The 27,697-nt window shown below is 30.0% G+C and overlaps 5 protein-coding genes and 1 long non-coding RNA gene across 18 annotated transcripts; 3 read left to right on the forward strand and 3 right to left on the reverse strand.

Annotated features, from left to right (window-relative positions):
- Positions 1 to 84: 84 nt before the first annotated feature.
- On the reverse strand, positions 85 to 12,652 carry LOC122629433 (PDZ and LIM domain protein 3). Of its 11 annotated transcripts, XM_043812837.1 has the most exons (11): positions 11,435 to 11,878; positions 10,266 to 10,492; positions 9,698 to 9,854; positions 4,517 to 4,672; positions 4,266 to 4,316; positions 3,289 to 3,377; positions 1,958 to 2,014; positions 1,111 to 1,255; positions 874 to 912; positions 553 to 631; positions 85 to 314 (listed from the first exon to the last, which is right to left on the reverse strand). In XM_043812837.1, exons 1-10 carry the CDS (start codon positions 11,546 to 11,548, stop codon positions 569 to 571), a joined length of 1,098 nt encoding a protein of 365 aa, XP_043668772.1. In that variant the 5' UTR covers positions 11,549 to 11,878; the 3' UTR covers positions 85 to 314; positions 553 to 568. The 11 variants fall into 11 exon arrangements, with proteins under 11 accessions (XP_043668772.1, XP_043668776.1, XP_043668782.1 ...); XM_043812841.1 differs by lacking the exons at positions 553 to 631; positions 11,435 to 11,878 and adding an exon at positions 12,486 to 12,652; XM_043812847.1 differs by lacking the exons at positions 553 to 631; positions 11,435 to 11,878 and adding an exon at positions 12,486 to 12,646 and having other exon boundaries at positions 10,422 to 10,492.
- Positions 7,532 to 10,871, forward strand: LOC122629436. Its single transcript, XR_006327261.1, has 2 exons — positions 7,532 to 8,044; positions 10,268 to 10,871. It is a non-coding gene; the product is annotated as an uncharacterized LOC122629436 (long non-coding RNA).
- A 162-nt stretch (positions 12,653 to 12,814) lies between the features above and the next one.
- Positions 12,815 to 15,268, reverse strand: LOC122629432 (isovaleryl-CoA dehydrogenase, mitochondrial). Its single transcript, XM_043812835.1, has 8 exons — positions 15,098 to 15,268; positions 14,587 to 14,676; positions 14,271 to 14,492; positions 13,873 to 14,200; positions 13,705 to 13,798; positions 13,548 to 13,638; positions 13,295 to 13,463; positions 12,815 to 13,216 (listed from the first exon to the last, which is right to left on the reverse strand). Exons 1-8 carry the CDS (start codon positions 15,233 to 15,235, stop codon positions 13,074 to 13,076), a joined length of 1,275 nt encoding a protein of 424 aa, XP_043668770.1. The 5' UTR covers positions 15,236 to 15,268; the 3' UTR covers positions 12,815 to 13,073.
- A 370-nt stretch (positions 15,269 to 15,638) lies between these two features.
- On the forward strand, positions 15,639 to 20,463 carry LOC122629136 (DNA-directed RNA polymerase III subunit RPC2). Its single transcript, XM_043812208.1, has 15 exons — positions 15,639 to 15,856; positions 15,998 to 16,152; positions 16,255 to 16,431; positions 16,499 to 16,790; positions 16,873 to 17,030; positions 17,100 to 17,205; positions 17,268 to 17,453; positions 17,516 to 17,629; positions 17,712 to 17,912; positions 18,001 to 18,278; positions 18,364 to 18,503; positions 18,598 to 19,437; positions 19,536 to 19,700; positions 19,771 to 19,901; positions 19,975 to 20,463. The coding sequence occupies exons 1-15, from the start codon at positions 15,779 to 15,781 to the stop codon at positions 20,356 to 20,358; spliced, it is 3,405 nt and encodes a 1,134-aa protein (XP_043668143.1). The 5' UTR covers positions 15,639 to 15,778; the 3' UTR covers positions 20,359 to 20,463.
- On the reverse strand, positions 19,487 to 22,188 carry LOC122629140 (pyridoxal kinase). Its single transcript, XM_043812213.1, has 7 exons — positions 21,992 to 22,188; positions 21,786 to 21,885; positions 21,520 to 21,663; positions 21,328 to 21,448; positions 21,092 to 21,234; positions 20,837 to 21,016; positions 19,487 to 20,731 (listed from the first exon to the last, which is right to left on the reverse strand). The coding sequence occupies exons 1-7, from the start codon at positions 22,082 to 22,084 to the stop codon at positions 20,622 to 20,624; spliced, it is 891 nt and encodes a 296-aa protein (XP_043668148.1). The 5' UTR covers positions 22,085 to 22,188; the 3' UTR covers positions 19,487 to 20,621.
- A 366-nt stretch (positions 22,189 to 22,554) lies between these two features.
- LOC122629137 lies at positions 22,555 to 27,570 on the forward strand. Of its 3 annotated transcripts, none has more exons than XM_043812209.1 (5): positions 22,555 to 22,937; positions 23,338 to 23,561; positions 24,286 to 24,568; positions 24,756 to 24,942; positions 25,054 to 27,570. In XM_043812209.1, the coding sequence occupies exons 1-5, from the start codon at positions 22,708 to 22,710 to the stop codon at positions 26,584 to 26,586; spliced, it is 2,457 nt and encodes an 818-aa protein (XP_043668144.1). In that variant the 5' UTR covers positions 22,555 to 22,707; the 3' UTR covers positions 26,587 to 27,570. The 3 variants fall into 3 exon arrangements, with proteins under 3 accessions (XP_043668144.1, XP_043668145.1, XP_043668146.1); XM_043812210.1 differs by lacking the exon at positions 22,555 to 22,937 and adding an exon at positions 24,046 to 24,070 and having other exon boundaries at positions 23,423 to 23,561; positions 24,225 to 24,568; XM_043812211.1 differs by lacking the exon at positions 22,555 to 22,937 and having other exon boundaries at positions 23,437 to 23,561; positions 24,225 to 24,568.
- Positions 27,571 to 27,697: the final 127 nt, after the last annotated feature.

The following is a 27,697-nucleotide window of genomic DNA, read 5'->3' on the forward strand; positions in this document are numbered from 1 at the left end:
TAAATTAAAAAAAAATCTATAAGCTCTAAAGATTAATATGATAATACTATGCTTACATAACATATCGGATAAAAGATTACATCATTACTTTCTATATCCGATGTTTTTTTTTGGCCATTTGTTTATTGCACGGTACAATAAATAAAATTGATATATCATGTATTATATATATATATATTCAATTAGCATAAATAAAATATAGTGTCAGTTCAGGAACTACTTTAATAATCGGTTTGTCCCAGGACACTGTACATAATCCTCTTGAAGCTGTTGCTTTGATGTATTTTTTCACCGTCATCATCAAGAACGTTCACCTACAATGCATTAATAACAGTCTCTTCAAAACATATTAGATCCTACAGAAATTATTCTGTTATTATACTTAACAATCGTATATTATAGTTAACCAATAGTTCATATGTTAATTATACATGTTATTATTATCATTATTATAATTATTATTAATTGGATTGTTCAAACATATACTTATATTACTGGTAGAGGAGCATTCATGCGATTGAGATTTAATAATTATAAACGAATAACACGTACAATTCGATGAAAAAATTTAATAGTCGTTGATGCGATCCTTAATGAAAGGAAGGGGGAAGGGACGTCTATAATTTCCACCCTTAATTAAACAAATCAGACAAATTGGAATAATTAAAAAAGTTCATATCATCGTATAATAGAAATTGAAAAATATTAATTTCCAAAGATCGTATTCATCGAGAAGTGTGTTTGAAAGACATTTGCATGCTTCACATGCTACAACATGTGTGTATGTCATTTTATGCACATATAACAGACTTTTATATGTGTAAGTACATAACATACATCGAAATGGTACCTATTTAATTAAAAATCACTTACATATGATCCAGCAGGACTCTTTGGTCGAGCATGAGGAATCTAAAATCATCGAGTAATTTATGTTGCGTAATATCGTAATTTTTAAATTTCCCGGGCTTTCCGTTTTCATTTGTTAGAATTTTTTTCAAAGCGGGAAAATCAAATGTAACAATCGAAATATATCATTCTTATTGGAATAAATTTTAGAGAAGTAAATACGATTTATATGTAGTTGAATTAAATTATTTATAAACTTACCCTATTATAATTGGCTTTTTGTGGAGAAAAAACACCGGTACGTGCCGGCTGCCTAACCTCTTGGACCGTGTCACCGAGAGCTTCTTCTTGTAGGGCCTTGTATGCTTCACTCTTGCTCGGATCGTACTTTACTGACATCTTTGGACTGTCGGCGATGCATATATATACACACGGATCACTTTTAATCGACTAATCTCGTTTTGATTTCTTGTGTTTTTCGAGTCGGTTAACAGCAGCATCAAGGTTATTGCCAATTAATGTTCGAGAGCGACTTTCGGCGCACTTTTATCTCGTGCTTTTTTAAATCTATATTAAAGCAACTATTCACGAAAATAAGGCTATAACGTGCAAGCTCCGCCAAAAGGATAAAGAAGAAAAAGAAAAAAAAAGAAAAAAGAGAAAAATAGAGATAGAGATAGAGATAGATAGAGAGAGAGAGAGAGATAGATAGAGAGAGAGAGAGAGAGAGAGAGAGAGAGAAAATGCACGAAAACAGTTTCCCGAAGTTTCCGAAAATTACGAGCCCCATTCTTACCAATAGCAAGAAAATTATTATTCTTAATTTAAGAAAGAAATATATCGAAGAGCTTTACGTTCGATCGAATTTTTATTATACGATGGAAAATTAAGGTAATAATTAATATCAAGTCCATACATAGAGAATTGCATTTTCATGCGCGATAGATAGATATTTGCGTAGAGAATATATATGTATATATATATATATATGTACATACGTGCGTTATTTATTTATAACATCAAAAGAATGTTGTGTTAATATGATTTTCTTATTCGCTCAGAAAAGAAAATTATTATAGATTTAAATAATTCGCTATCAATTACTTACCCTGCTTTTCCATTCACATTTGCATTTCCATTCAGATTGCTTTTGATGTAAGGCGTTCTGCGAAATATTTATAGAACGATATATACATATATTCGAGGATACAAATTTTGGGTATACTTTGTAAAAATAGGGGAACGTAATCCTTGAAAACTATCGCGAGATACTGAGTGTTAAGTTAGTTAAATATTTTCTACTTTATTACTCTATTGCATGCAATCATTATTTGTCTAACTTTTTTTATACATGGTTTTTCTTTTGTTTTTTATTTTTTTTTTAAATTTTTTTTTTTTTAATGTTTTCCATTCGATTCGAAGGTTATAGCTACCGTATATGTATCTCTAATATTCAAGTAATAGAATATATAGCACACACTAATGATAGGGGATTTATTTTTTATATTTTATTTAATCGATCGAATAATCACGTTCGCGAACTGAATTATTTAAAAACGATTTTCGAAAAAAAAAATTGATAAAAAATTGATAAACGAAACGACGACAAACGTGATCGACGATCGATAATGCAGATCGTTCGTATGGGTCAATACGTCGGTAAAATCGACGTACGCGAGAGAAGCATCGAAAAACGTCTCGAACGAGATTCTAATTTGGTTTATTGAATTGCGGCCACACGTTCTTCGAGGAAGCGGCTTTGGCCTGCTCCTTCAAAATTCTCGCTTGCTCCTGTATATCCTGTTTTTGTTTCAGGAAGGAAAAGTCTATGAAAATGCTGTAAAATAAACAATACGCATGTCAGTTGTTTATTGTTGTGAAGAAGGAATGTATATAGCCGCGTGAGAGAAGAAGAAGAAGAACTTCGCTCTTGTACTTTTTCCCGAGGACCGCCATCTTGTGTGGAGAGTAATATTATTTTTTTAAGTAAGTAATATTATTTTTTAAGTAAGTCATATTATTTTTTATTGTAAGTTGATTATATATATATATATATGTCGAATTAGTTGATCAAAAATACCAATTGATCTTTATTCGCTAAGAAAATTTCCATTTTTTTTTTCCTTTTTTTTATTACGACTTACAATAGAAGACATAGTAGAAAGAAATTTTCTTCGCGAATAAATCATATTTCAATCGGATAATAAGTATTTGGTCAGTATTTTAGCATAAAGCCAATGTGTGAATTATTTCATTACATCTAAATATCTAATCTATGTGATCATGCTATCGCAAACTTGTATGGCGTATTAGCAGCGTTTTCTTTTTTTTTTTTTTTCTTTCTTTCTTTTCGTTGAAATAATAGAAAAACATGAAAGATATTTTTGGTGACGAAAGAATATTAAATTATATATATATTATCGTTGAAACTATACTTACGGTATGGCCGATGCCTGACATTTGATAGTATCTGCAATATTTTGCTCGGAGTAAAGTCCAATCGGAGAATTGAATTGTTTGTGGACAACCTGTGTGCGAGAAGCAAAATTATTTCAAATACAACATAATTATATATGTATATAAGCTTTCAAATTTTTAATAATAATTAGTATATTAATGATCTATTCTTCATTCATAAAATTTGATACTATGATGGCGTGACTTAAATAATTAAGTTTCTATTCAATACTTACACACAAGCCATATTAATTTATAATTAAAGCGTTTCCATTAATTAGTCAAACTTTAGTAAACCTAGCAAGCTCAAATTATAATAATCTATAGCAATGATTCTCAAAATGTGAGGCGAGTTAAATATTAAAATATGGAAATAATTTTCATGTTCGTTAGAAGAATTCATTAAAAGTGAATTACAAAGAATTATTGTTTTCGAAAATGAGTTTCGTCTTATAAAAGCTTTAACCTATAGAATTCAGTAGCTATGTTGCAGAAATAAACATTTAAGTAAGTATGCGCAGTTAAAATTAATTATTCAATGAATAAAATCAATAATTTTAATTCACCAATAATTATTAGAGGCTGTTCGTAGTTGACTCTTCGAAGTCTTACGAAGGACTGAGTTGTTGTTGACTATCGAGATAGAAAAAGACTATCGCGAAAATAGCGGCCGGTTGTTATTGTTTACATTTTTCGAAGCTCGCAACTTCTACTTATCATTCGTAATCGATTTACTATTCTAATATGTAAACAAATGTAATACCTAAACAATGTTTTTAATATGTGAAAGATAATATATAGATATATTTATATCTTAGATTCGCGAATCTATAATAATAAAGTTATATAATCACTTGTGAGATAAAGATGCATTTTTTAGCATACTAAATAAATTTAAGCGAAAGCATTGAGTGATCTCAAAAAGCAGAAATTGATTGTAAAGATGACTTAATTCAAACCTTTGGAACTTCATTCGGTCCCAAGACACGTTGAAGTACCGTTTCCGCCACCTGGTCAGATATTTAATCAAATAGATGTGTAATTTAATCGCGCGAACGTATATATATATATACACATATATATATACCTATATATATATAATCTAATCACGTTTTTTGTTTTTAATATTTCATTCGATCCGTTTTGTATTCTCGAAGGATTTTACGATTATAAATCAATATTATAGATTAGAGAAAAATTGATTACATACTTTTTGTTTCATAGCTACTTCAGGATGAGCTGGTTCGTAATGATGTGGCGCAGCGCGAATCATAGGATTGGGATGATGACGAAGGTAGCATTCTCCCAAGGGTGCATCCTTTTTAACCTTGGCACCAGGCAAGACTAAAGGAGTTGTACGGTATGGCTAAAATGAAAATAATTTTTACATCGTTCATTTTATTCTTCGTTAGAACGAGATATCAAATAACACATATATACGATTGATACATAATCTATTTTTATTTAATTTTCAGATCAAAATGACTTCTTAAGCAAAGTTATTTTTATCGATCATCGCGAAAAACTACGGGATGTGAGTAAGGATGATATAAAAAGAACAATACGTGTTATGTGTATCTATAGTTAGACAAGTTGAAAATATCTCGTCTCGGCAAAGTGTTAATCATCTGACGCTAATGAAGAAGACACGATAGTTCATTAAATTCTGTGTTCATTTCATTAAAATTGATTGTCAATAATTTTCAGCAAGGATGAGAGGAACCAAGCAAATTTGTATAATATAGTTTGACGATATTCTTGGCATCGCTTGGAAAACCGGAAGTATATAAGAACGTATTACGCGATACTTTCTTCCTCTCCTCTTCCTCCATCTTCTTCTGTTGTTACTGCTCTCTTGTTACTGATACAAACTGTAAAAAATTTTCGTGCGGACACTTGGCTCATTGTGTAATGGTGTAAAAAAAAATTACACGAAATCGCAAGAAGGAAAGTTTGGCAAGTTATACGTCGTTATATCATTTTTGTTCCTGAAACTATTACGAAATGATGAAGAATGGTACGACGATCGAAACATTGTTGAAATTGCCAAGAAAGAATCTTACTTCGATTCTTCTCTCGCCTTTTCTTATTTTCTTTTAAAAACAGCTCGCGGGATTCTACGTCAGAGGAACGCGATGACTATTATTATACACCGACTTTATATCTTTCGCGAAAGAGAACTTGGCATCGTAAGACGATTCTTGATTTTTTTTTCCAAGCATATTATGTAAATCCTCGTGCTTGTTTATGATAAATAAGAGATATTGTTTTACGTTAATTGTTACTATCTATGTAACGTATACCTACGTATAATAATTCGGCAGATTATTCTCGATCGATGAGAACATTTTGATCTTGAAGATTATGATATGACGCACAAATACATTTCTCATGCTTAAAGATGAAAATCACGATTACGAGAATTCCATTATAAATGGGTCAGGAACATTATGTTACAGGGTGAGCAAGAGTGACTCTCTCGAAATAGATGAAGGCTCCCAGCTGGCAAAAATAACGTCCACCCTGTGTGTATGTGTGTGTGTATGTGTATCACGGAGTGGGTTAGTGTCGTCACAATGTCCACACGAGTTTTTCCATTGGAAAATCTGGATGAAAGCTCTCGCCAACAAGGTCGCGTTCTATGTTGAAGGACAGATACAAGGTCATCGTATGAGAAGTATCACTAAGTTAAGAAAAGCGTAGACTAACGTTTTCCCTCGAGGTTTTCTTTGAAGATTTTCATTGGTAAACAAAACGCGTGCCACCTGTTTTTCGTGAAAATTTAATAAGAGATAGTGATAGTTAATGTCGAAGAAGTTTAAGTTTCTTCTCGAATATATCGATGAAAGGAAGAGAGACAGAAGAAGAGAGAGAGAGAAAGAGAGAGAGAGAGAGGGAGACAAAGAATTTTTTCAGAAGTTCGAAAGCTTATTGTTTTACAGATGTGCCGTTCTATCTATGTCTTCTGATGAAAGGTTGCCGAACTAAATTCAGACATAACGAAACAGCTGTTCCGTTGAAACTTTATTGCTTACTTCTAATAGTATCATGAAATTCAAACTTTTTGAAAGTTCTTCTTTACTTGGCAAGTGTTCGATACCAACAAATGTCTTAATTAGATCAATTTATTGTCAGACGTACAATAATTGATCGATCGTTATTTGAGATCAATCATTGTTCGATCTTACTATTTGTTTTCTCTATTCATATTTTCTCAATCTTTATCAATTGATAAAGAAAAGGAAAAGGAGAAAACAATTCTCGAACGTCGCAAAATCTTTTTTAAGATCAGTCAAGCATATTTCAGCCGAAGATATCGTCTTTGAAAAGGCATTTGTGTGTTGTGGGTGTGAACGTGATCGTGCCCCTTTCGATGTTTGAGTAACCCAGATCCCGTTCACGAAAATAGAATAAGATACCGATGAACGACTTGTGCGATGCTTTATGCGTAGTTTTATTGCATCTGTTTATTAGCATGTATGCTTTTCCTGCATCCCTTAACTGGCTTTCGATTTTTCAATTTTCAATTTGACAATAAGTTTGATCCAAGATTTTAATGAATTCATCGACACTTCATCTTCCTCGTTATCCGTAGGTCATACTTTTGTGAATAACGTGTCAAGGTTACCTAATAATAAATTATTTCAATTTACACAATACATTGTCAAGATATAGACGTTGAATGAGGATCAAGGTTTGGACTTCGCCAACCGTCTAAAAAAAATTTATTACATCGTGTTAAATAGATTCAATGTGAAGAATACTCAAGGAAGTTTTGTTGCGTCTGGGTCATCATGTAGTAAGAGATAAGATACCTTGTTCATTCATGATCATTGCTTTGCAAAAGCTCGAGAAAGAGAATGAAATATATTTGAAGTATTTAATTACGTACGTGGACGTACGATGAGAGAAATATGATGAAATTTCATAGATGATAAAATGTCAAGAGAAGACAAAGGGGATATAGACAGACATATGCGAGGAAGCGAGAAGAAATTTGAAGCGTGAACATTTTCCTACCCAATAAACAGCAGCTTCTTCCTCTTTGGGATGATGTTCGATGTTCTGACGATAAACGGTTGTAAAAGCTGGCATTTTCAGCTCCTCTCTCTCTCTCTCTCTCTCTCTTTCTCTTTCCCTCTCTCTCTCTCTCTCTCTCTCTCTCTCTCTCTCTCTCTCTCTCTCTCTCTCTCTCTCTTTCTCTTAGAGAATTTTCTATATTCCCTTTTTCTTCTTCTCTTCACTCTTCTTCAGAAATCGTCTTCCTCTTCCAAAAACTTGCTCTCTTGAAATCTTTTTTCTCGTATCACTTTCTTATTCTCGTTCGATTGTCTTTCTCTTACAACACCGATCATTAAGACGATCAAAGGCGATTTTTAATTTTCTTCGTATATCGTATTTCGTGAGGATAATTCGCTAACGCACTGCTTCGTTGCGCGGGAGGCACTAACTCTGGTCTTTTCCGAAGTGGCTCCGTTTTACTCTCGCTCTCTCTCTCTCTCTCTCTCTCTCTCTCTCTCTCTCTCGCTCTCTCCCTCTTAATACGCGATGGCTAACTCAACTCCTACGTTTTTGACGTCTCAGTAGATATAGGATGACTTTTTTATATAAATGCAAGAGACGTAATGGCGTTGAACAGTTGCTTCTTCGTTTCCTCAAACGTGAAAACAGGCTTCGACGGCGTTAACAGTTCAAGTTTCATCGTTACGCTCAATTATATTCGAACGATTTTCATTTGGTACGATTATTCAAGGTCGTTAAACTATTCAGAAATCTTCCATATATCATGAAAACTATTTCATCTTTCTAGTAAACAAATTGATTCGGTAAAAGACGTTGGTTGAGTCGACGTTGAGACATGGGAAAGTGTTTTCTTTGGCAGCGTTTAATCCTACGTTGAAATTAATGACTCTCGTTTGTACGTCTCTCAATTCTCTTCATTCTCATTTATCTTATCGTCAGTCATTTAGAGAAAGAAGGAGAGAGAGAGAGAGGGGGAAAAGAGAGAAACAGATAGAATCGATATTCAATCAATAATCATTTTTGTTTGTAATAAAGTCTCGTTAAAATAAGTATCATAAAATAGATTTAAATCATTGAGACGAAAAGATATAGAAAAATATATGATCAATCGATCATATCGATCGGTCGATGAATCGTATCGATCGAATCGTTAAGAAAACGTCCTGAATCAGAGAAAGACAGAGAGAGAGAGAGTATTGGATTGGGACAGTGGTTTCGATGCAAAAGCGATATTTATAGCGTGGCAACTGCCTCCACGCGGACTTTCCGGCATCGCGTCGGGCCAACAAAAATATATTCACACTTCGAATGTTCCGCAAATAAAGACTGTGTCGCGCACGCTTTTTGCGATAATCGTCCATTCGATACCATTCAATAGAATCGAATATATATATATATATATATATATATATCTGTGTGTGTGTATTCGAATTTTTGTAATTCGAAAAAATGTTTCACAATTGAAAGAAAATGATTGAAATAAAAAAACTTGTTCTCTTAAAAGATTCACTTAACGAGCCTATTACGATATACCTATTGAAGGAAAATAGAGAATAACAAATGAAACTGCACGACTATAACATTACGAGTCTAAGTTATTGGATTTCAAAGTGGAGATATAATTTTGGACGTGCGAGCTTGCCAGACGTAAAACTCGTTTGCTCTTTGAAACTCGATAACTCTTAGTTGGACCGAGTACCGAGTGAGATTATACGAGAAGACTACCATGATACATGATCTATATGGTTATAGATATTAAAAAAAAAAAAAACAAAAGGATCGTATATATAGAAATATTAAAAAATGATTTATAGACAAACTGTTCGATATATTCTCTAGTCTTCTCCGAGTTGTATTAAGACAGACCGACCCTTTCTATATATATTTTCAAACTTAGGCACGTTCCTATGAAATAGCTAATATATTCATGTTTCTTTTCTCTTTCTATTCCCAAATGGAATTCATTGGAAATGTTTTCATTGCAATTGCTTTTCGTAGAAACTCTAACTGATAACATAGAGCGGTTGTATGTACGAACGTGCAGATCTAGTACCATCGCGTTGATAAATAGTCGTTGAGTTTTCGTAGAATATAACAGCGTGTTCGATTATACGAACCAGTACTTGCTTTTAAGTCTTTTATTCTTGATCAATCAACGGTTATAATGTCTCGAGAGATATAGAGATTTCTGAAAAAAGAATTCTCGGTTGAATTTGTTCAACGAAGACTAAGTATTTAATAAAAAAACACGATGATGATCGATAATAGTTAATCGTTAGATTCTTTTCGATATCGGTATTATATTGATGATATAGGATATCCATGATGGATAGAAACAGTTTAAATCTCGTGTATCTATTTAAAGTACCTGTGATAAATAAACTCGTTCCTCGCGGACTTCATCGAGATGTTCGTGTGCTGGTTGGAAACGATCCGACGGAATTGGAGATGGTATATATTCTTCGAACGATGGCGGTGGTACCGGACTTTTTGGTAATTCCCCTGGTGTTCTAGCTGGTTTAGCTCTATGATAAAATAGAACAAAAATGTCAATAATGGTATTTCTACTTGTGGAACAATTAACCTATCCTTATTGGCAGAGCTTCGTAATAGCAAACCAACGAGCTGTTTTTGAACGACTCAACGACAAATCTATAATTTTTCATTACTTTTTCATATACATTCGAAGAAAAAAAATGTTTTTTCTCGTTCAAAAACTAGTCGAAAGTATTTTGTACTGCGGTGCTGCGAGCTGTCGGTTATGCGTGAGCATTGCAATATTAAAAAGTTATCAAATTATAATTAAAGGAATGATATTGAAGCGGCGATAGAGCGGCATTATTATTTTTCTTTTTGGCTGTATTCGATATTGCATAAAATAATATTAATAATAATAATAATAATAATCTAATATATTTGATATATGATTTTCTGACAGACTAGTAACCGCAGCCCTTTCGCCAATGATCGATCCGATAATCATAGGCGATGTTGTAGAAGTGTCGATACGAGATGCTCTAGAATGCTCGGACCTTTCCACGACGAGCTTTATTCTTTCAGAGTTTTGTAGAAGATACTGGGCGTCTACATGCCTCACATCACGTGTGTCGTAATCGTCGATTTTCTTTATCACGTCACCCCTCTGGAGCTCCTCGTTCTCCGACTAAAATCAAATACAATGATAACTTTCACTAAATATATCATATGACATGTCATATTATATACATATAAATATTTATATTTATATTTATCATATAATTATATTGATTTTTTTAACAAATAATTTTTAGGAAATTCACAATATTTTCACTTTTATTCCATTCAAATGTTCAAACACGTACATTTTGAAGAAAAATATTTTACCACGAATTATATATTTTTTTATATAAAAATAAAATAAAGCTGGTATTTCGTAAATAAGACAGTATATTCGCGCGCGCGTATACGTATGTACGTATATATGTATATCTATTATGTTTATGAGTAAAAGCAAACGAAATTAATCCTATAGTTGTATTGGTAATAAAAATAGTTGGCATTAATCCATGTGTGTTTATCGTTCTTCTCCTGTATCTAATAATCGTGCCAAAGGATTTCACATATCGTAAAACTCATGAAAATTCTAGAAGTTGTTATAGTTATCTACGATATATATACACGTACAAACTTTTTAACATAGATTTATCTACACAATTAAATGCAACTTTTTGTAAAATTTTAATGTCAGATTTAACGTGATTCGATTAAGAACATTAGAATTTTAGAGAACTACGAAGGTTCACACGACGACTTTAATTAAATTGAAGAGTTCATTGTCCATATTATGTAACTAAACCTGTTTTTTCTCTTTTCTTTTTCTTTTTTTTTCTTTTCTTTTTTTTTTAGATACGATCGTATATCTCCTTTTTTATATCTTTTTTTTAATAATTATATATTTTTCTTTACCATGTTATTTTTCAAGGACCATCGAACGATGCGCATAAAATTGCACTTATATTTTCTCATATCTTAATTCTCATCTGTTTCGTTCTTTTCTTTTTCAGATCTCTCTTAGAAATTTTTCATCCCTTCTCGATCATTCGTATAAAATTGAAAAGAAACTCACGCGGGTGACGACGATAGGTGAACCCAAATCAGCCCCTCCAGCAATTCTTATTCCCCAAGGTCTACCAGTACTGGATCTTTTAAGTTTTATAATCAAAGTTTGCTTCTTCGTCATGTTCTAATCCTTTGGTCCACGATGTAACGTGATAACGAACACAATGAGAGAGAAAGAGAAAGAAAGAAAGAGAACGAAGGGGAGAAAAAACTTTTCTCAACAAATATTTGCTAAATAACTTTCGAAAAGCACGAAACAATTAAAAGGAAGAAAAATAAATAAAAAAATAAATGAATAGAATATTGTGAAAATATAACAAACGAAACAGTAAAAATGACGCGCGCGTAGACAAATAAGAACTGAGGTGGTTCTCACAACGGTGCTTTGACTTTGACAGGCCTAACTCGAAAGCTCGTTGCTCAACTAACAGGCTGCTTCTGCTATTCTGGCCCCATTTCGAATTGGCATCCCACTTGTATTGTTCTGGCCCGACCTGCACTCATTTCTCTGGCATTTACGAGTTGGGGCGGACGGCAAGCATACACATATCTGCGCGCGCACATAAGATTCTCTCTAACAAAACTTCAACCCTGCTCAATTTTATTTCCATACAGTTCTTCCTTGTGGGAGGTCGTTGAGGTTCAGCTCAGAAAGATCTAATACCTTTCATTAGAATATCTCGTCCCGATATTATTAACCCTTTCTATCGATCACAATAATATCATATTTTGTTCTCCATCTTTGTACTATATATAAATAAAAATTAACGTAGTAATAAATTAGGATAATTTTTTATGTGTCAAAATCAATCAATAGAGAATTGGAATTTTTTGAAATAAGTAAACACTGGATAAAATGATTATTTGAACGAGAAAAGATATTATTAAAAATATTTATAGGTTTACGTATAACGAAGGGGAAGATAATATAGTGGATATTTGTTTCATGTTTCTTTTTTCTTTTTTTTTTTTTTAATATATAAAATTGCAAACAAAGAAAAAAGAAACACTAAAGTGTAAGAGTTCTGAAAACCATTCAGGTTGAGTCAGATACTCACATAGGTTTCGTAATAATTGCCTATGGAGAACTTAAGAGCCATTTCTTCTAACGATGAAAGTCCTTTGCTCTCTTGTACTCTTCTTAGAGAGCTACTTTCACCGACGTCCGCAATCGTCCGAAAGCTTCTCCCCTATGCTCGTACGATTTAATTAGTTTAGCTGCACTGTGTGATCGAAGAGTCTTGAGATAGAAAAGAGAAAGGAAATGAGATAAGGTGTAAGGTCCCTAAGATGGAGCAAGACGGATCTATTGTGTACGTAAACTTCGCCTTAAATTAGCAACCTATAGCGCGAAAGGTTAGTCAATCAGAGTGTTCAGACTTCACTGTTCTAGTGACTCATTTGTATAGATTTATTCAACGATTCGAAGGATCATGTGTAATATATTGATTTGATATATAGTATTATCGATGATTCACTACATTATATTAGACGGTCGTCTATTAATGATCTCTAAAAATACATCCGATCGCATACGAGTTCGGAAAAAATAAACAAAAATAATATGATAAGATATAGATATGCTGTTATAAATCTGTATTAAAAAATAACTGTTGAAAATTATTTCGATACTTTCGATTTGAAGATTACTTCGATTGCAAGTATTCTTCGGTAATAACTCTGCTAATAAGCATCCTACGTATTTCGCTAGTACCTGCACCAATTTCATAAAGTTTAGCATCTCTTAGATATCTTCCAGTAGAATAATCATTGATATATCCGTTTCCACCTAGAATTGATAAATATAAAATGTAGAAAGATCGAAGAAGGTATCGTAAATGTTATGAAAGAAGTGACAATGAACTACCAAGTATCTGAATCGCATCTAAAGCAGCCTTCGTTGCATTCTCAGCGCAGTAAAGTATCACTGCAGCGCAATCCTTGCGATTCACGTGTCCCGCATCGCAAGACCTTGCAACCGAATACAAGTAACATCTACTAGCGCTTAGGGTCGTATACATATCTGCGATTTTTCCCTAAAAATTTAAATAACGAGTTTAATACATATTATACATTATTCAATATTTTGTTTGTCATTTACAATTTTTCAGAGATATCACCTGTATCAATTGAAATTCGCCTATATACTTTCCAAATTGTTTTCTAGTATGTGCATATTCAAATGCAACATCGCAGCAAGCTTGAAATACACTAAAAGTGCATTGAAATTATTTAATAGAGGAAATCAATTAAAATAATCAAATCGTCGTGTCTTACCCTAAAGGACCGCCTGCTAAAATCAATCGTTCTAAATCCAAACCACTGAAAAGTACATATATTCCTTTGTCTAATTCTCCGAGCATATTTTCCACTACAAATATTTATTATATATACTTTATATCGATCAGATGAAATTTGTATCTAAAAATGCAATATATGATTTACCAGGAACTTTACAATCCTCGAAAATTAACTCCGAAGTATTCGAGCCTCTCATTCCTAATTTATCTAATTTCTGAGCTGTACTGAACCCTTCCATTCCTCGTTCTACGATAAAAGCTGTGATTCCATGTTGCGGTTTCAAGGCATGTGGATTTGTTTTGGCATAAACTATAAAAACATCAGCATCCGGACCATTTGTTATCCAAAATTTATTTCCGTTTAAAACATAGTAATCGCCTTTCCTTTCGGCTTTTAATTTCATCGATACGACGTCTGATCCAGTTTCTGGCTCCGACATAGCCAAAGCTCCGATATGTTCACCATTACACAACTTTTTATCAAATTATAATCGTTAGAAAAATATTAAAAAAATATTTTCTTCTTAATATTAATCCATTTACCTTTGGCAAGTATTTCTGTTTCTGTTTGTTCGTACCATTTCTATTAATTTGATTAACGCACAAATTGGAATGAGCTCCATAACTAAGCCCAATGGCTCCACATGCTCTACTTATTTCTTCCATAACTATTACATGCTCAAGATACGAACCACCGGTTCCACCATATTCTGTATCCGCTGTTATTCCTAATAGACCCAAATTACCGAGTTTTTTCCAAAATGTCTAAAGAGATTCGATATATAAATTCAATGATTAATTTTACAAATTTAAAATATACAGATGTTATTTATTTAAAAATTTATGTAACGATGCATACTCTAAGTTCGTCAAAATTATTTTTTCTGTCGATTTCAGCTGCCTTAGGAGCCAATTCTTTTTGCGCAAAGTCGAAAACTAAGTTGCGAAGCTGTATAAATAAATAAAAGTAAAATTAATTTCAATAAAGTACGAGTTATTGTGCCATGATATTGATATTCCTTTATGCTTGCGAGTACAAATTTTGTCTACCATAAAGGGCGCATTATTAAAGTAAATTAAGAAACCTACGAAGTTAGTTCAGATGTTTTGCTGTTAGAGCGAGCTACGAGTTCAATAATTACATGCCGGCTCGTAATTAATATTAATAAAAATAAACAATATCATATTTAAATACTAATATAAAATATAAAAAATCTTAAAATATAAATATGTATATTATGTATTTTATAAAAATCGATTTCTATTTATTTGGAACAATCGATAATAAAATAATTTAATAATTATTACAATATGATAATGATTACATTTTCCAGTAGAATTTCGATCATTAGAAGATCAAATTAACTAACCTCTTTTTCTTGGTGATTTAATCCAAATGTATTTTCATTTATTTTATAATATTTTGTTGAATATTTAATATTACATTCGTACATATATTTTATAGAATTACTAAGCCGCACATTTTTTAATAAATTCGAATACCACATTTTGTAAAAGTAAAATTTGAAGAGTCACTTAACATTCAACTGGTAATATATTACACATATATGTATTGTGCAACGAAGATTGCATCAATTTAGATAACATTTTTTATCATCGTAATAATTAAAATAATCATTGTATGTAGTGCACAATAGCCAAGTATTTACATAAAATATAATAAGAATACATACATATAGATTTAAAATAATAAATGGAATGAAAAGAACTCAGTAATTAAATGAAAGACTTAGTAATTAAATATTATAAATTTATATATTATATAATTACAATTTTATTATATTAATTGTTTGAAAAATTAATATTATATAATAGTTTAATTATTTTAAATATTATATTATGTATAGAGGAAACTATTCTGAACACGTTGCGTTACATCACGTTGTCGCATGTGTTTGTCGACAGTGATATACATGCAGCATGGTTTATTATCGAGTTACGTTTAGTTGTAGAAATTTCGGTTATTCGGATAATTTATTAAACATTTAAATATATTTATGTTTTAAATAATTTTTTTTTCAAAGTAAAACATGGGTGAAGTAAAATTTAGTAATTTAGATAATATAAAATCAGAACAAAAATACAATAAAGTCGTGAAACATATACAGGTATTAAAGAGGTTATTTACAAAAAAGTTATAGTCTTCAATATTGTTTCATTTATTTATTTGTGATTATGTTAATAACATTAAAAAAATGAAATGTGCAATAATAATAATAATATATTTTACGTGATATTTATAATTGTAGGATAAATGGAAATTAGTACCTGCTTTTCTCAAAGGAAAAGGTTTAGTCAAACAACACATTGATTCCTTCAATTATTTTATAAATGTTGAAATAAAAAAGATTGTCAAAACAAATGAAAAGGTACTTAGTGATGCTGATCCTTTGTTTTATGTAAAGTAAGTATTATTATAATTGTTTCTAATGTCGAAGTAACAATCAATAATGTGTCTACTTTTTTTCTTATTGTTTATTTATTTTTATTAAAATTTAATACATAGATACTTGAACGTACATGTTGGATCTCCGGATGTAGAGGAAGGTTTTAACGTAACTCGTTCTACTACTCCACACGAATGTAGATTGCGAGATTTAAACTACTCTGCACCAATTACCGTAGACATTGAATATATCAGAGGTCATCAACCTATTATTAGGAATAATTTGTTGATTGGAAGGTAGATTTTTAGATCTCTTTTATTAAAATATCATTTAAAAGATATTAATTTGAATAATCATCTTTAGAATGCCGATTATGCTTCGGAGTTCAAATTGTGTATTAACTAACAAATCTCATTTTGAATTGGCTAAAATGAATGAGTGTCCTCATGATCCTGGTGGTTATTTCATTATTAATGGTCAAGAGAAAGTTATACTTATCCAAGAGCAAATGCTTAGAAATAGAATTATTTTAGAAGAAGATAGCAAAGGATGCGTTGTAGCATCTTGTAATAGCTCTACGCAAGAAAGGAAGACAAAAACTAACATAGTTGGTAAAGGTGGAAAGTATTATATGAGACATAATATTTTTCAAGATGTAAGTAAGTCAAAATTATAATAAATGATATATCTACGTTGTCAGAAAATAAAAATTAGTAATAATGTATTCTAATTGTTAGGATGTACCTGTTACAATAATATTTAAAGCAATGGGAATAGTATGTGATCAAGAAATCATGCAACTTATTGGTGCAGAAGAAGAGTTTATGAAAAAATTTGCACCCAGTTTAGAAGAATGTCATACGTTACATGTTTTTGCTCAAAATCAGGCTTTAAGGTTCCTATTTACAATTAAATGAAATCAATATAATATAATTGCAATTATTATTTTTTTTTTTTCTGTTAGGTATTTAAGTAATAAAAGGAAACAAAAAAGATATTCTATGATCAAAGCTAGCATTACTGATGAGATCAAGGATATTTTAGCAACCAATGTTCTATCTCACGTTCCTGTAAGTATCTTCAAAATATGTCAGTATTGATATTTATTAAAAAAAAAATTATATTAATATAGGTCAACGATTTCAATTTTAAATTAAAAGCTACTTATCTGGCTTTAATGGTAAGAAAAGTCATGAAAGCACAAGGTGATGGAAAACTTGTAGATGATAGGGATTATTATGGTAATAAGCGTTTAGAATTGGCTGGTTCTCTTTTGTCTCTTATGTTTGAAGATTTATTTAAAAGATTTAATCGTGAGGTATGTATAATATTATTAATATATCTTATAAAACAAAATGTTTATTTATATCATTTTTGCAGTTAAAACAAATTGCAGATAAAAATATACCAAAAATAAAAGCAGCACAATTTGATATTGTAAAGCATATGAGACAAGATCAAATTACAAATGGTTTAGCATTTGCTATATCATCTGTAAGTAAATATTATTATTATTTTTAATAATTGATTAATATGTGTCGAATATCCGATGATACAAATATATTTGATTTAATAGGGTAATTGGACTATTAAAAGATTTAAAATGGAACGTCATGGAGTCACTCAAGTTTTGTCAAGGCTATCATATATTTCAGCTCTTGGCATGATGACACGTGTTAATTCACAATTCGAAAAAAGTAGGAAAGTATCTGGTCCTAGATCTTTGCAACCATCCCAATGGGGTATGTTATGTCCAAGTGACACACCTGAAGGAGAGGTAAGAAATATATGTATGTTTAGAGATGTGCTTATTACATTTAAAGTAATCTGTGTTTTATAAATTTTTTTGTGGTTTATTTCAACAGAGCTGTGGATTAGTTAAAAACTTAGCTCTTATGACACACATTACTACAGAAGTTGAAGAAGAACCTATTATAAGATTAGCATTTAATCTTGGCGTTGAAAATGTCAACATATTGGGTGGAGAAGAAATTAATAATAAGGATGTTTATATGGTCTTTCTAAATGGAAACATTTTAGGCATTGTCAAAAATTATCCAAGACTTGTGCATATATTCAGATTATTACGTAGAAAAGGTCTGGTGAATGGTTTTGTTTCGATATTTACACAACATCAACACAGGTATAATACAAGTTGTATTATCCGTATTATTATTTATAGAAATTATTTTATAGAAATAGTTATAAATTTTTTTTAAATCTTACAGCTGTATTCAGATTAGCTCTGATGGAGGACGTTTATGTAGACCTTATATAATTGTAGAAAAAGGACAACCATTAGTTCAAGAAGAACATATTAAATTGTTGGAACAAGGTGTTAGAACTTTTGAAGATTTTTTACAAGATGGTAAATACAATACAATGATTATTCACGTAGTAAAAATAATTAATTAACTACATTATCTTTATATTTTACTTTTCCATTTCATTCTCACTTGCAGGTTTAATTGAATATTTGGATGTAAATGAAGAAAATGATAGTTCTATAGCATTTAATGAAGCACATATAAATGTAAACACAACACATTTAGAAATTGAACCTTTTACATTATTAGGAGTTTGTGCTGGTTTAGTACCATATCCACATCACAATCAGAGTCCAAGAAACACTTACCAATGTGCTATGGGTAAACAAGCTATGGGAACCATTGGTTATAATCAGCGTAATCGTATCGATACTCTTATGTATAATTTAGTTTATCCACAAGCACCAATGGTGAAATCACGTACAATAGAACTCATTAATTTTGATAAATTACCTGCTGGCCAAAACGCTACAGTAGCAGTTATGTCTTACAGTGGATATGACATTGAGGATGCTTTAATTTTAAATAAGGCTTCTATTGACAGAGGATATGGAAGATGTTTGGTGTATAGAAATGCAAAATGTACTTTGAAAAGATATGCTAATCAAAGTTATGATAGGATAATGGGTCCATTAATTGATACAACTACTAAAAAACCAGTATGGAAACATGATATAATTGACAGTGATGGCATTGCTGCCCCAGGTGAAATGGTAGAAAATAAAAAAGTGATGGTAAATAAATCCACACCATCATCCAGCATTGGTCCAGTTAATTCTGCCAATGCCCAAGCACAAACAGAATATCGAGATGTTCCCATTTTATTCAAAGGTCCAGTTCCTGCTTATGTAGAAAAAGTTATGATATCTAGTAATGCAGAAGATGCATTTTTAATAAAGTTATTGTTAAGACAAACTCGAAGGCCTGAAATAGGTGATAAATTTAGTAGTCGTCATGGACAAAAAGGAGTAACTGGTAAGAATTTTTTTTTTGTTTTTTTTTTTTTTAATCACAAAATAGGAAATATTTTTCATTATCATTTTATATTTATATCGTTATGTATTTCCATATAGGATTAATAGTGGAACAAGAAGATATGCCTTTTAATGATTATGGTATATGTCCTGATATGATTATGAATCCACATGGTTTCCCATCACGTATGACTGTTGGAAAGTTAATAGAATTGCTTGCTGGTAAAGCTGGTGTTCTTCAGGGACAGTTTCATTATGGAACAGGTAAATTTATATAAAAACATAAAAGTTAGAATGATAAGTTATTATAAATAATTATAAATTATATTCACAGCATTTGGTGGTTCCAAGGTTGAAGATGTTTGTGAAGAACTCAAAAAACATGGTTTCAATTATTTGGGAAAGGACATTTTTTACTCTGGGACTACGGGTGAACCACTTCAAGCATACATTTATTCTGGCCCTGTAAGATTTTTAATTCCAATTTTTTTCTACTTTATGAATATTATTTATTCAATACTTGAAATGTTTCTTACAGGTATACTATCAAAAACTTAAACATATGGTACAAGATAAAATGCACGCTCGCGCCCGTGGACCTAGAGCAGTTCTTACACGCCAACCAACGGAAGGTCGTTCTAAAGAAGGTGGTTTACGTTTAGGTGAAATGGAACGTGACTGTCTGATCGGATATGGAGCTAGTATGATGTTAGTGGAAAGACTCATGATATCAAGTGATGCATTTGACGTTGACGTTTGTAATAAATGTGGTCTAATGGCATACAGTGGATGGTGCCATAGTTGCCGCTCTAGTGGCTGTGTTTCAACCATTTCCATGCCATACGCTTGTAAATTACTGTTTCAAGAGTTACAATCTATGAATATTGTACCTCGTTTAACATTAAAACATTATTGTGATTGAATATATTTATGATACATGATAATTTCTATATAAGAATTCACTTGTTCATATGATCATTGTATATATATTACATTTCATTAATAAAATTAATATAATCAAATTTAATATGATCAACATTTAATATATATATATATATATATATATATATATATATATCGTAATAAGTTTTATTTCATTTATAATATATTAATAAAATATAATTTTTCTATCATTTTATATTGTCAATGTATATGTATATATAGATATGGTTTGCAATGCATTCATCATAGAAATTCGGCATGTAATTTAATTTCAGGATTTTCAATATGCCTTTTGCTTTGTACCAAGCGTAATTCTATTCTTTCTGCAAATTGTGTCTTTTCCTCCTTATGTTCTGAAAGTTGAATAATTATATTTATGTATATAATTATGTAAATACATATTATATATATGTGTGTGTGTGTGTGTATATGGTAACAGAATTTCAAAGAAAATTTACCTTGAAATGATTTGAAAGTTTCAAAAAGAACGCCTTGTAAAGAATTTATTGTCTTTTCAGTGGCAGTTTTAATATCTTCTTGTAAATATGTATGAGCAAGAAATAGAGCAGCAAATAGATCCCCAGAACCAGTAAAAGATAATGGTATTTTTGGAATATCAACCTTAAGTTGCACATCGTCTATAAATAAAATAAATGAATAGAGACAATATGCAAATTAATAAACATTAATTCTTAATATATTATTAAGAATACCTTTCAATGAACTGATAATTGCTAATATTTTATTATTCATTTCTGCAGATGATACGGCTACAGTTTGTGGTCCCATTTTATGTAATTCTTTTATAATATTTTCCAATTCATCTAAACTATTAACAGTTTTATCAGTTAACAATCTAAAACAGAATGCATATAATTCATTGTAACAAGAAGGTGTAATCAGTAATAAACAATATTATAAAGTATCAATATACTATTTTTTTACATACTCTGTTTCATACTGATTTGGAACTACAATATCTGCAAGGGGAACTATCTTATTTTTATAAATATCTTTTAATTCTTTAGGAACATACATCTTACCATTATCACCCATAACAGGATCACATACTAAAAAATAATAACAAAAATTATAAATTATCATCAGTCATAATAAATTAATAGGAAACAAATAAATATACCATATATAAGATTAGGATTCTTTTGTTTTAATGCTTTAACTAATAAAGCTATTCTATTCAAAAAAGATGCAGATCCTATATATCCTGTAAGTAGATGAGTATAATGATCCAAATTATTTTCTGCCAAACCATTTACCAATTCCTCTGAAATATAAGTATGTATTTTGAATTAGATAATATAATATTATAAAATACATATTTTTAATTTTATTTATATTTTTTATGTGGTGAAATAATAACATCCATTGTTATAAAATTGTTCTTACCTAAATCTTTATCATTGAGTACTTGGCCTTTGAAAACTTTATATCCTGTATGATTTGATAACTGAACAGAATTAATAGCATCTACTTCAAAACCTAATAACTAAAACGAAATTTATTAAGTTCATATAAGTATGCTGAAGGACATATACATTAAAAAAATAAGTAAATTTTTATTTTTGTTTATATAAATCATATTTTATATTTACTTGCAGAGGAAATGTAGCGCTTTTATTACCAACATATCCTGACACTACATGACTTTGGATCGAAAGTACCCGAGGAATTTTTTTCGAATTCATATTGCTGTTTTTCACGAGAAATACTCGCAAATAATAATGTTATTTTCCTAAACTTTAGAGAGATAAGAAATAATCACAAGTCACGTGTTCCTTTTTCGTTGATTAAAAGCACTGTAGATATATAATAATAAAAAAAGAATTGTTATCATTAACAATATAAATATATCTTCAACGGTATAAATGATTCCTAGTTTACCGATCATAAGTAAAGGAGCACTCTACTTTATATTCTTATATCTTTTTTTCTTCTTTATTAAAGAATATTAAAATTAGTCTCGTTTCCGTATTTTGAAATTTATAGTATAAATTAGAAGTTATATAATAGTATTAGCTTAAACTTTAAAATTGACATTAATGAAATACGTACAATTTACGTTATACAAGTATTAAAATTATATTGAGAAAGTATGAATATATTATCACTTCCAAATTATAACTAGAAAATATTTATCTTCTATATCTTATCTACGATTGGCACAGGGAGAGAAAGAGAAAGAGAGAGAGAAAAAGAGAGAGAGAGAGAGAGAAGTTACTTTTTTATAATTTTTAGTATAGTTTCAATAGAGAGTGCGATCATCTACGTTCATGTTATCTCATGATTTGTTTTGTGCAGCCTGAAAAGTATGGCGACGTGGGAAAGTGAAAATGTTAATGACGATGAAAATGCCGACGGTATTAATGATAATTTCAACGACATTATTGTGGCAGCTGATTTGCAGGATTATTTGGATGATAGTTTAGATTTACCTAGTTTCAGAAAAGTTTACGAACAAACGGATGTATTTGAACATGAAAAACACTCCGATGATGAATATCTTAACAATGAAAGGCTATCTAACAACAACAGTACGAGGTAAGGTTGGCTAAGTTCTTAATAAATATTATATTAACAAATTAATGAAATTTTTTATTTGAAACCTTTAAAGTTCGAATTTAAAAAATATTCTTAATCTTTAAATCTTTATGTTATCTATATGTATCTTAAGTTTTTACGTCGTTTCCTTATAAGGATAGAGTACTTTTGAAATTGGATTCTTATTTTTTATACTTCAATGTTTGATTATTAATGTTTGATAAATCGTCTTTTATTTTTTTTCTAATAGATTTAATATCAAAATTTTTTCTAAAATGTTTAATGATATTATAAATGTTCATTCATGCATTAAATCATTTAATATAAAAATATTTTTGTTCACAAAATTTGTATAAAGTAATTTCTTTGTGTATAACGATATTGTTGTGATTATATCTAGCCACATCCACCATGCAATTCGTCCGCAAGAAATTCATATGCATATTCATTCCAAGGAAAATTATTCTTCGTCTAATGGTTTTTTACATAAAACAATTACTACTGATAATATAGATTTGGACACAAATCAAAAGAATATTAATCGTTATACTTGTGAATACGAAGGATGTCCTAGAACATATAGTACTATTGGAAATTTACGTACTCATATAAAGACCCATAAAGGTAACCCTTCCTTGTTTATATTTAGCTACATAAGTTCATATGAATGCAGTGTTGTCTATCGATTTGTTTATAGGTTCTTTATAAAACAGTCTTTTATAAAACGTATTTAACATGTATATATAGTATTTATCTTGCTGGCAATATACTTCTACTTTTATGTATTCTTCAATAATCATATATAATGTATTCAAATAAATGTGAATACATTCATACATTTTCTTCTATCCATTAGTGTGTTAGTTTAAGTAAAATGTATGTTTAACATTTGCTATAAATCAATAGTACTACATAGAGATATTATGAATGTTGCTAATTGTTTAACATGCTTTTGTCTTATCATTTCTGGTTTTTCCAAAAGAAATTTATATTGCTAACTATAGTTGGGAGTTATTACAAATTTTATGTTTTTATAATTATAGTTTTATATGTAAAAAGAATAGAAAGAATATTTTTTATTTAGTACTAATAATAATTTTCATGTTAGTGCTTTCAAAGGATAGATAAATAAGGTAAGTTCATAGATCTAATATTTACATATTATCGTTAATATGATCTGCATAATGCTTTCTGTTTTTTATATTGCTGCTTATGTAGTCTTGATTCAAAATTATTGTGTCATCATTGTTAGTATAAAGGGAATGCTTTGACCTGCATGGCTTTCAGATGCCGCAAGAAAAGGTAGCCCCACAAATTTTTTATGTGGAGGGATTCTCAAAACTTTCAGGCGAGTTTCGATTTAAATGTGCAGAACCAGGTTGTGGGAAGGCTTTTCTCACATCATACAGCCTAAAAATCCACTCTAGGGTACATACAAAAGTAAAACCATTTGAATGCACTCACAAAGGTTGTGGAAAAGCATTCAATACCCTTTACAGATTGAGAGCTCACCAAAGACTTCACAGTGGTAATACATTCAACTGTAAAGAAATTGGCTGTGTTAAATTCTTCACTACTCTAAGCGATCTCAAGAAACACGTTCGTACTCACACTCAAGAAAGACCTTACAAGTATGTTTGAAACAAATTTAGAATTTCTTCTGGAGTTTGGACAAATTCACTCAAACATATAAAGCTTAAATTAAACATTTCACAATATATTTTTTTTTCCTTTTGTTAAGCAGTTATATTAGATATATTAGCATATAAATGAGTTTAATTGTAGATATTAATTCCTTTTTTGGTTTAATATTTAAAGGTGTAGAGAAAAAGGTTGTGGAAAGGCTTTTACAGCTTCACATCATTTAAAAACACACAAGAGAACACACACAGGAGAACGACCTTACACATGTACCTATAAGAACTGCAAACGATCGTTCACTACTCCTCATAGTTTAAAGAGTCATGTTAAAACTCATAATAAGACTGTTAATAATGAAGATGTGGTAAGTAGCATATTAATAGTACTTATAAAAACTTAATTAGAACGGTATAAAATAGATAAAAAACAGTTTATACGTACGTATGCATAAATAGTTATATATATATTTTTACAGAGTCATCAAGATCCAATAGATGATAATATTGAAAACCAAAGAAATACATCCCAAATTGTAACAGATGTGGGAAATGAAACAGATTGTGCCAATGATGCAACAGTATCATCTTTTGATATATCATTACCTTCAGATGAGGCACAAGAGCATAAAAATATAACATACATTTCAACTCAAGATAATAATGAACATATCTCTGAAACTTCAATATTAAATATTCTAAATGATAATTCAATTAACAAGGAATTAGATTATAATATTGACAATGAAATCATAAATTGTCCAAACGAAACTATCACAGTTAATCTTCTTTCAACTGATAATATTCTTAATAGCTTTGATCGCCAGACAATTTGTAATTTTGATAATAATGAAAACTATAAAAAGTTTCATCACGTCAATGATTCCAACATGGAATCTAATAATATAACTGAGATGATAAAGGTTCAAAATGACGTATACGAAGCTGATGTATTGCCTTGTTCTTTGAACAAATTACATAGCGATATAAGTGATCACAAATCATCTAATCCATTAAATTTAGAACAGAAAATTATACAAGATGGATTGCAAAGCACAATTGCTGAGATTTCAGAAGGTACAAATTTTAATAACAAATCTTTGGTTTGTGAAAGTGATTTTACAAATAATTTGATGAATGAAACGTTGAAAACTAAAAATGATACTGCAACTACATTATACAGTGATACTAGTCAAGAAAGAAATATATTGAATTCATCAGATACTGTGCAGCTTTTTAATGAAGAATTAGACAATCTTTCATTTATCCATGATACAAAATTACAAACGGAGTCTCTTGAAGTAATGACTCAATCCTTGGCATCTAGCACATTAATAAATGGGCCATCAGAGGCTGTGGAATTAGCCATAGCATCCGAAGAAGAAATACCTTCAGCTTGGGTAGATGTTACAGCATTAGCTACCGCACCTGTGACTGAATCTTGGTCAGAATTGAACGCCTTTCCTATAGCGGTACATTCGTTAGTAGATTTAGTAGGACCTGACCCTTATCCATTAGAAATAGAAAACCAATTTCAGAATGTGCAAAATTTAGAAACAGTTAATGCAGTAAGTATAGACACTGCTATTCCAAACTCTATTATAACCAAGTCTAAAGAAAATGAAAACGAAGTACATAAGATCGATTACTTAAGATATAAAAAACACAGAAACGTCTTGCAAGAAATTGCTGCAGATGCAGATATTTGTAAATGCATTGATTGTAAATGTAATCATTTGCAGAATTGTCAAGATTGCACGAATACCTCTTTATCGGGAACTATTAAAAAGGATATATCAATGAAAACTGTAAATAATGAATGTTTACAAATTGAATGTGCTTGCAATTCTATTTCTGGAAATGGTGAATCTTGTTGCGTAGTAATTTGCTTGCAAACTTTGCAGCAGTTGCAGAAAATATTTAATGCTAATTGTTGTAGAAGCACTAACACTGATACTTGTAAAGACAAATCGTTATTATCATTAAAATGCCAATTGACAAAAAATCAATGAAGTACAAAGTTGTGTGAAATAACTAGTCATCAAAAAAGAAAGTATAGTAATGTAAAAAAAATTTACAATTGTTAGTAGTTTATATGCTACATTGCTTAGCTTTAAATTTAACTTAAGCAATTTAAATGCCTTTATAGGTTTTTACATAGAATAAATTAAAAAAAAGTATGACTGCATACGTGTGCGTGTGTGTGTGCGCGCGTGTGTAAATTTAACAAAAGATTTTATAATAGATGCAATATATATACTGTGAGATTCTTGTGCCAAAATGTTGATAAATTTTGTACAACATTTTTACATATATGTCGTATTATATTAATTATCGCGCAATTTCAAATAATAGAAATGCATTTTTTGATATTATATGTTGAATATGGCTATAAAACAGTACAAATTATTAATATCATATAAATACATATTTTTGAAAAAAACAAACAATAATTTTTTTTGTTAAAATTTTTGCACAATCAACTCCAATTTTTACTATTCTTAATATGCAGATATTATAAACATAAAATTGAAATTGTTACATAAATTGTGCATTATACCAAATATTGTAGATTAATAGTAAATACTAAAAAAGATTATTTATTATTTAATTATTAATAAATGTTTATGTATTCCTACATAATTTTATTGTACAGAGTGCCAAATACTTATATATCATGCCTAAGAAAAATGTTGGATATTTCATAAGTAATATATTCTTTATACTGTGGAGTAGTATGATTACAATACTTTTGTAAGTAATCATACATATTCTGATATTTTAGTAACGATAAATTAATATAATTCTCATTATTTCGTATTATTTTAACAATTACAGTGTGAGATTTTCTATGGGTGTTCATCTATTTGAGAAATGTATCAGATTTAGATCACAAGATAACTTTTATGTACCTAAATAGCTCATAATTGCAATATTTCCATGCTGTCAGAAAAGAAAATTTAATAAAATAATATAATAAATTATAATACAAAATATCTTTTCCTTCTTCTTTTTTTTTTATATATACATATTATTTTTTATCATAAACCTCTAAAGTTGATTTGTGTAGAAACTAATAGGATTATTTATTTTATATATATATAAATTTATATATAAATAAGA

This window comes from Vespula pensylvanica, chromosome 5, assembly GCF_014466175.1.
Source record: "Vespula pensylvanica isolate Volc-1 chromosome 5, ASM1446617v1, whole genome shotgun sequence".
Taxonomy (NCBI): domain Eukaryota; kingdom Metazoa; phylum Arthropoda; class Insecta; order Hymenoptera; family Vespidae; genus Vespula; species Vespula pensylvanica.

Bases quoted from the DNA above. Each gene is read 5' to 3' on its own strand.
- LOC122629433 (XM_043812836.1), bottom strand. From the start codon at position 11,548: ATGACGAAGAAGCAAACTTTGATTATAAAACTTAAAAGATCCAGTACT. The intron at 4,317-4,516 runs GTATGTAATCAA...ATATCTGACCAG, and splicing joins AAGTAGCTATGAAACAAAAA to GTGGCGGAAACGGTACTTCA. The intron at 2,015-3,288 runs GTAAGTATAGTT...AATATTTCGCAG, and splicing joins TGTCAGGCATCGGCCATACC to AACGCCTTACATCAAAAGCA.
- LOC122629432 (XM_043812835.1), bottom strand. From the start codon at position 15,235: ATGTGGTATTCGAATTTATTAAAAAATGTGCGGCTTAGTAATTCTATA. The intron at 13,799-13,872 runs GTAAATCATATA...AAATATTTGTAG, and splicing joins CGAGGATTGTAAAGTTCCTG to TGGAAAATATGCTCGGAGAA. The intron at 13,639-13,704 runs GTAAGACACGAC...ATGCACTTTTAG, and splicing joins TTAGCAGGCGGTCCTTTAGG to TGTATTTCAAGCTTGCTGCG.
- LOC122629136 (XM_043812208.1), top strand. From the start codon at position 15,779: ATGGGTGAAGTAAAATTTAGTAATTTAGATAATATAAAATCAGAACAA. The intron at 17,454-17,515 runs GTATGTATAATA...TCATTTTTGCAG, and splicing joins TTAAAAGATTTAATCGTGAG to TTAAAACAAATTGCAGATAA. The intron at 18,279-18,363 runs GTATAATACAAG...TAAATCTTACAG, and splicing joins TTTACACAACATCAACACAG to CTGTATTCAGATTAGCTCTG.
- LOC122629140 (XM_043812213.1), bottom strand. From the start codon at position 22,084: ATGAATTCGAAAAAAATTCCTCGGGTACTTTCGATCCAAAGTCATGTA. The intron at 21,017-21,091 runs GTATTCTTAATA...TTTTATTTATAG, and splicing joins AATTATCAGTTCATTGAAAG to ACGATGTGCAACTTAAGGTT. The intron at 20,732-20,836 runs GTAAATTTTCTT...TTCAACTTTCAG, and splicing joins AACTTTCAAATCATTTCAAG to AACATAAGGAGGAAAAGACA.
- LOC122629137 (XM_043812209.1), top strand. From the start codon at position 22,708: ATGGCGACGTGGGAAAGTGAAAATGTTAATGACGATGAAAATGCCGAC. The intron at 23,562-24,285 runs GTAACCCTTCCT...CAAAACTTTCAG, and splicing joins TCATATAAAGACCCATAAAG to GCGAGTTTCGATTTAAATGT. The intron at 24,943-25,053 runs GTAAGTAGCATA...ATATTTTTACAG, and splicing joins CTGTTAATAATGAAGATGTG to AGTCATCAAGATCCAATAGA.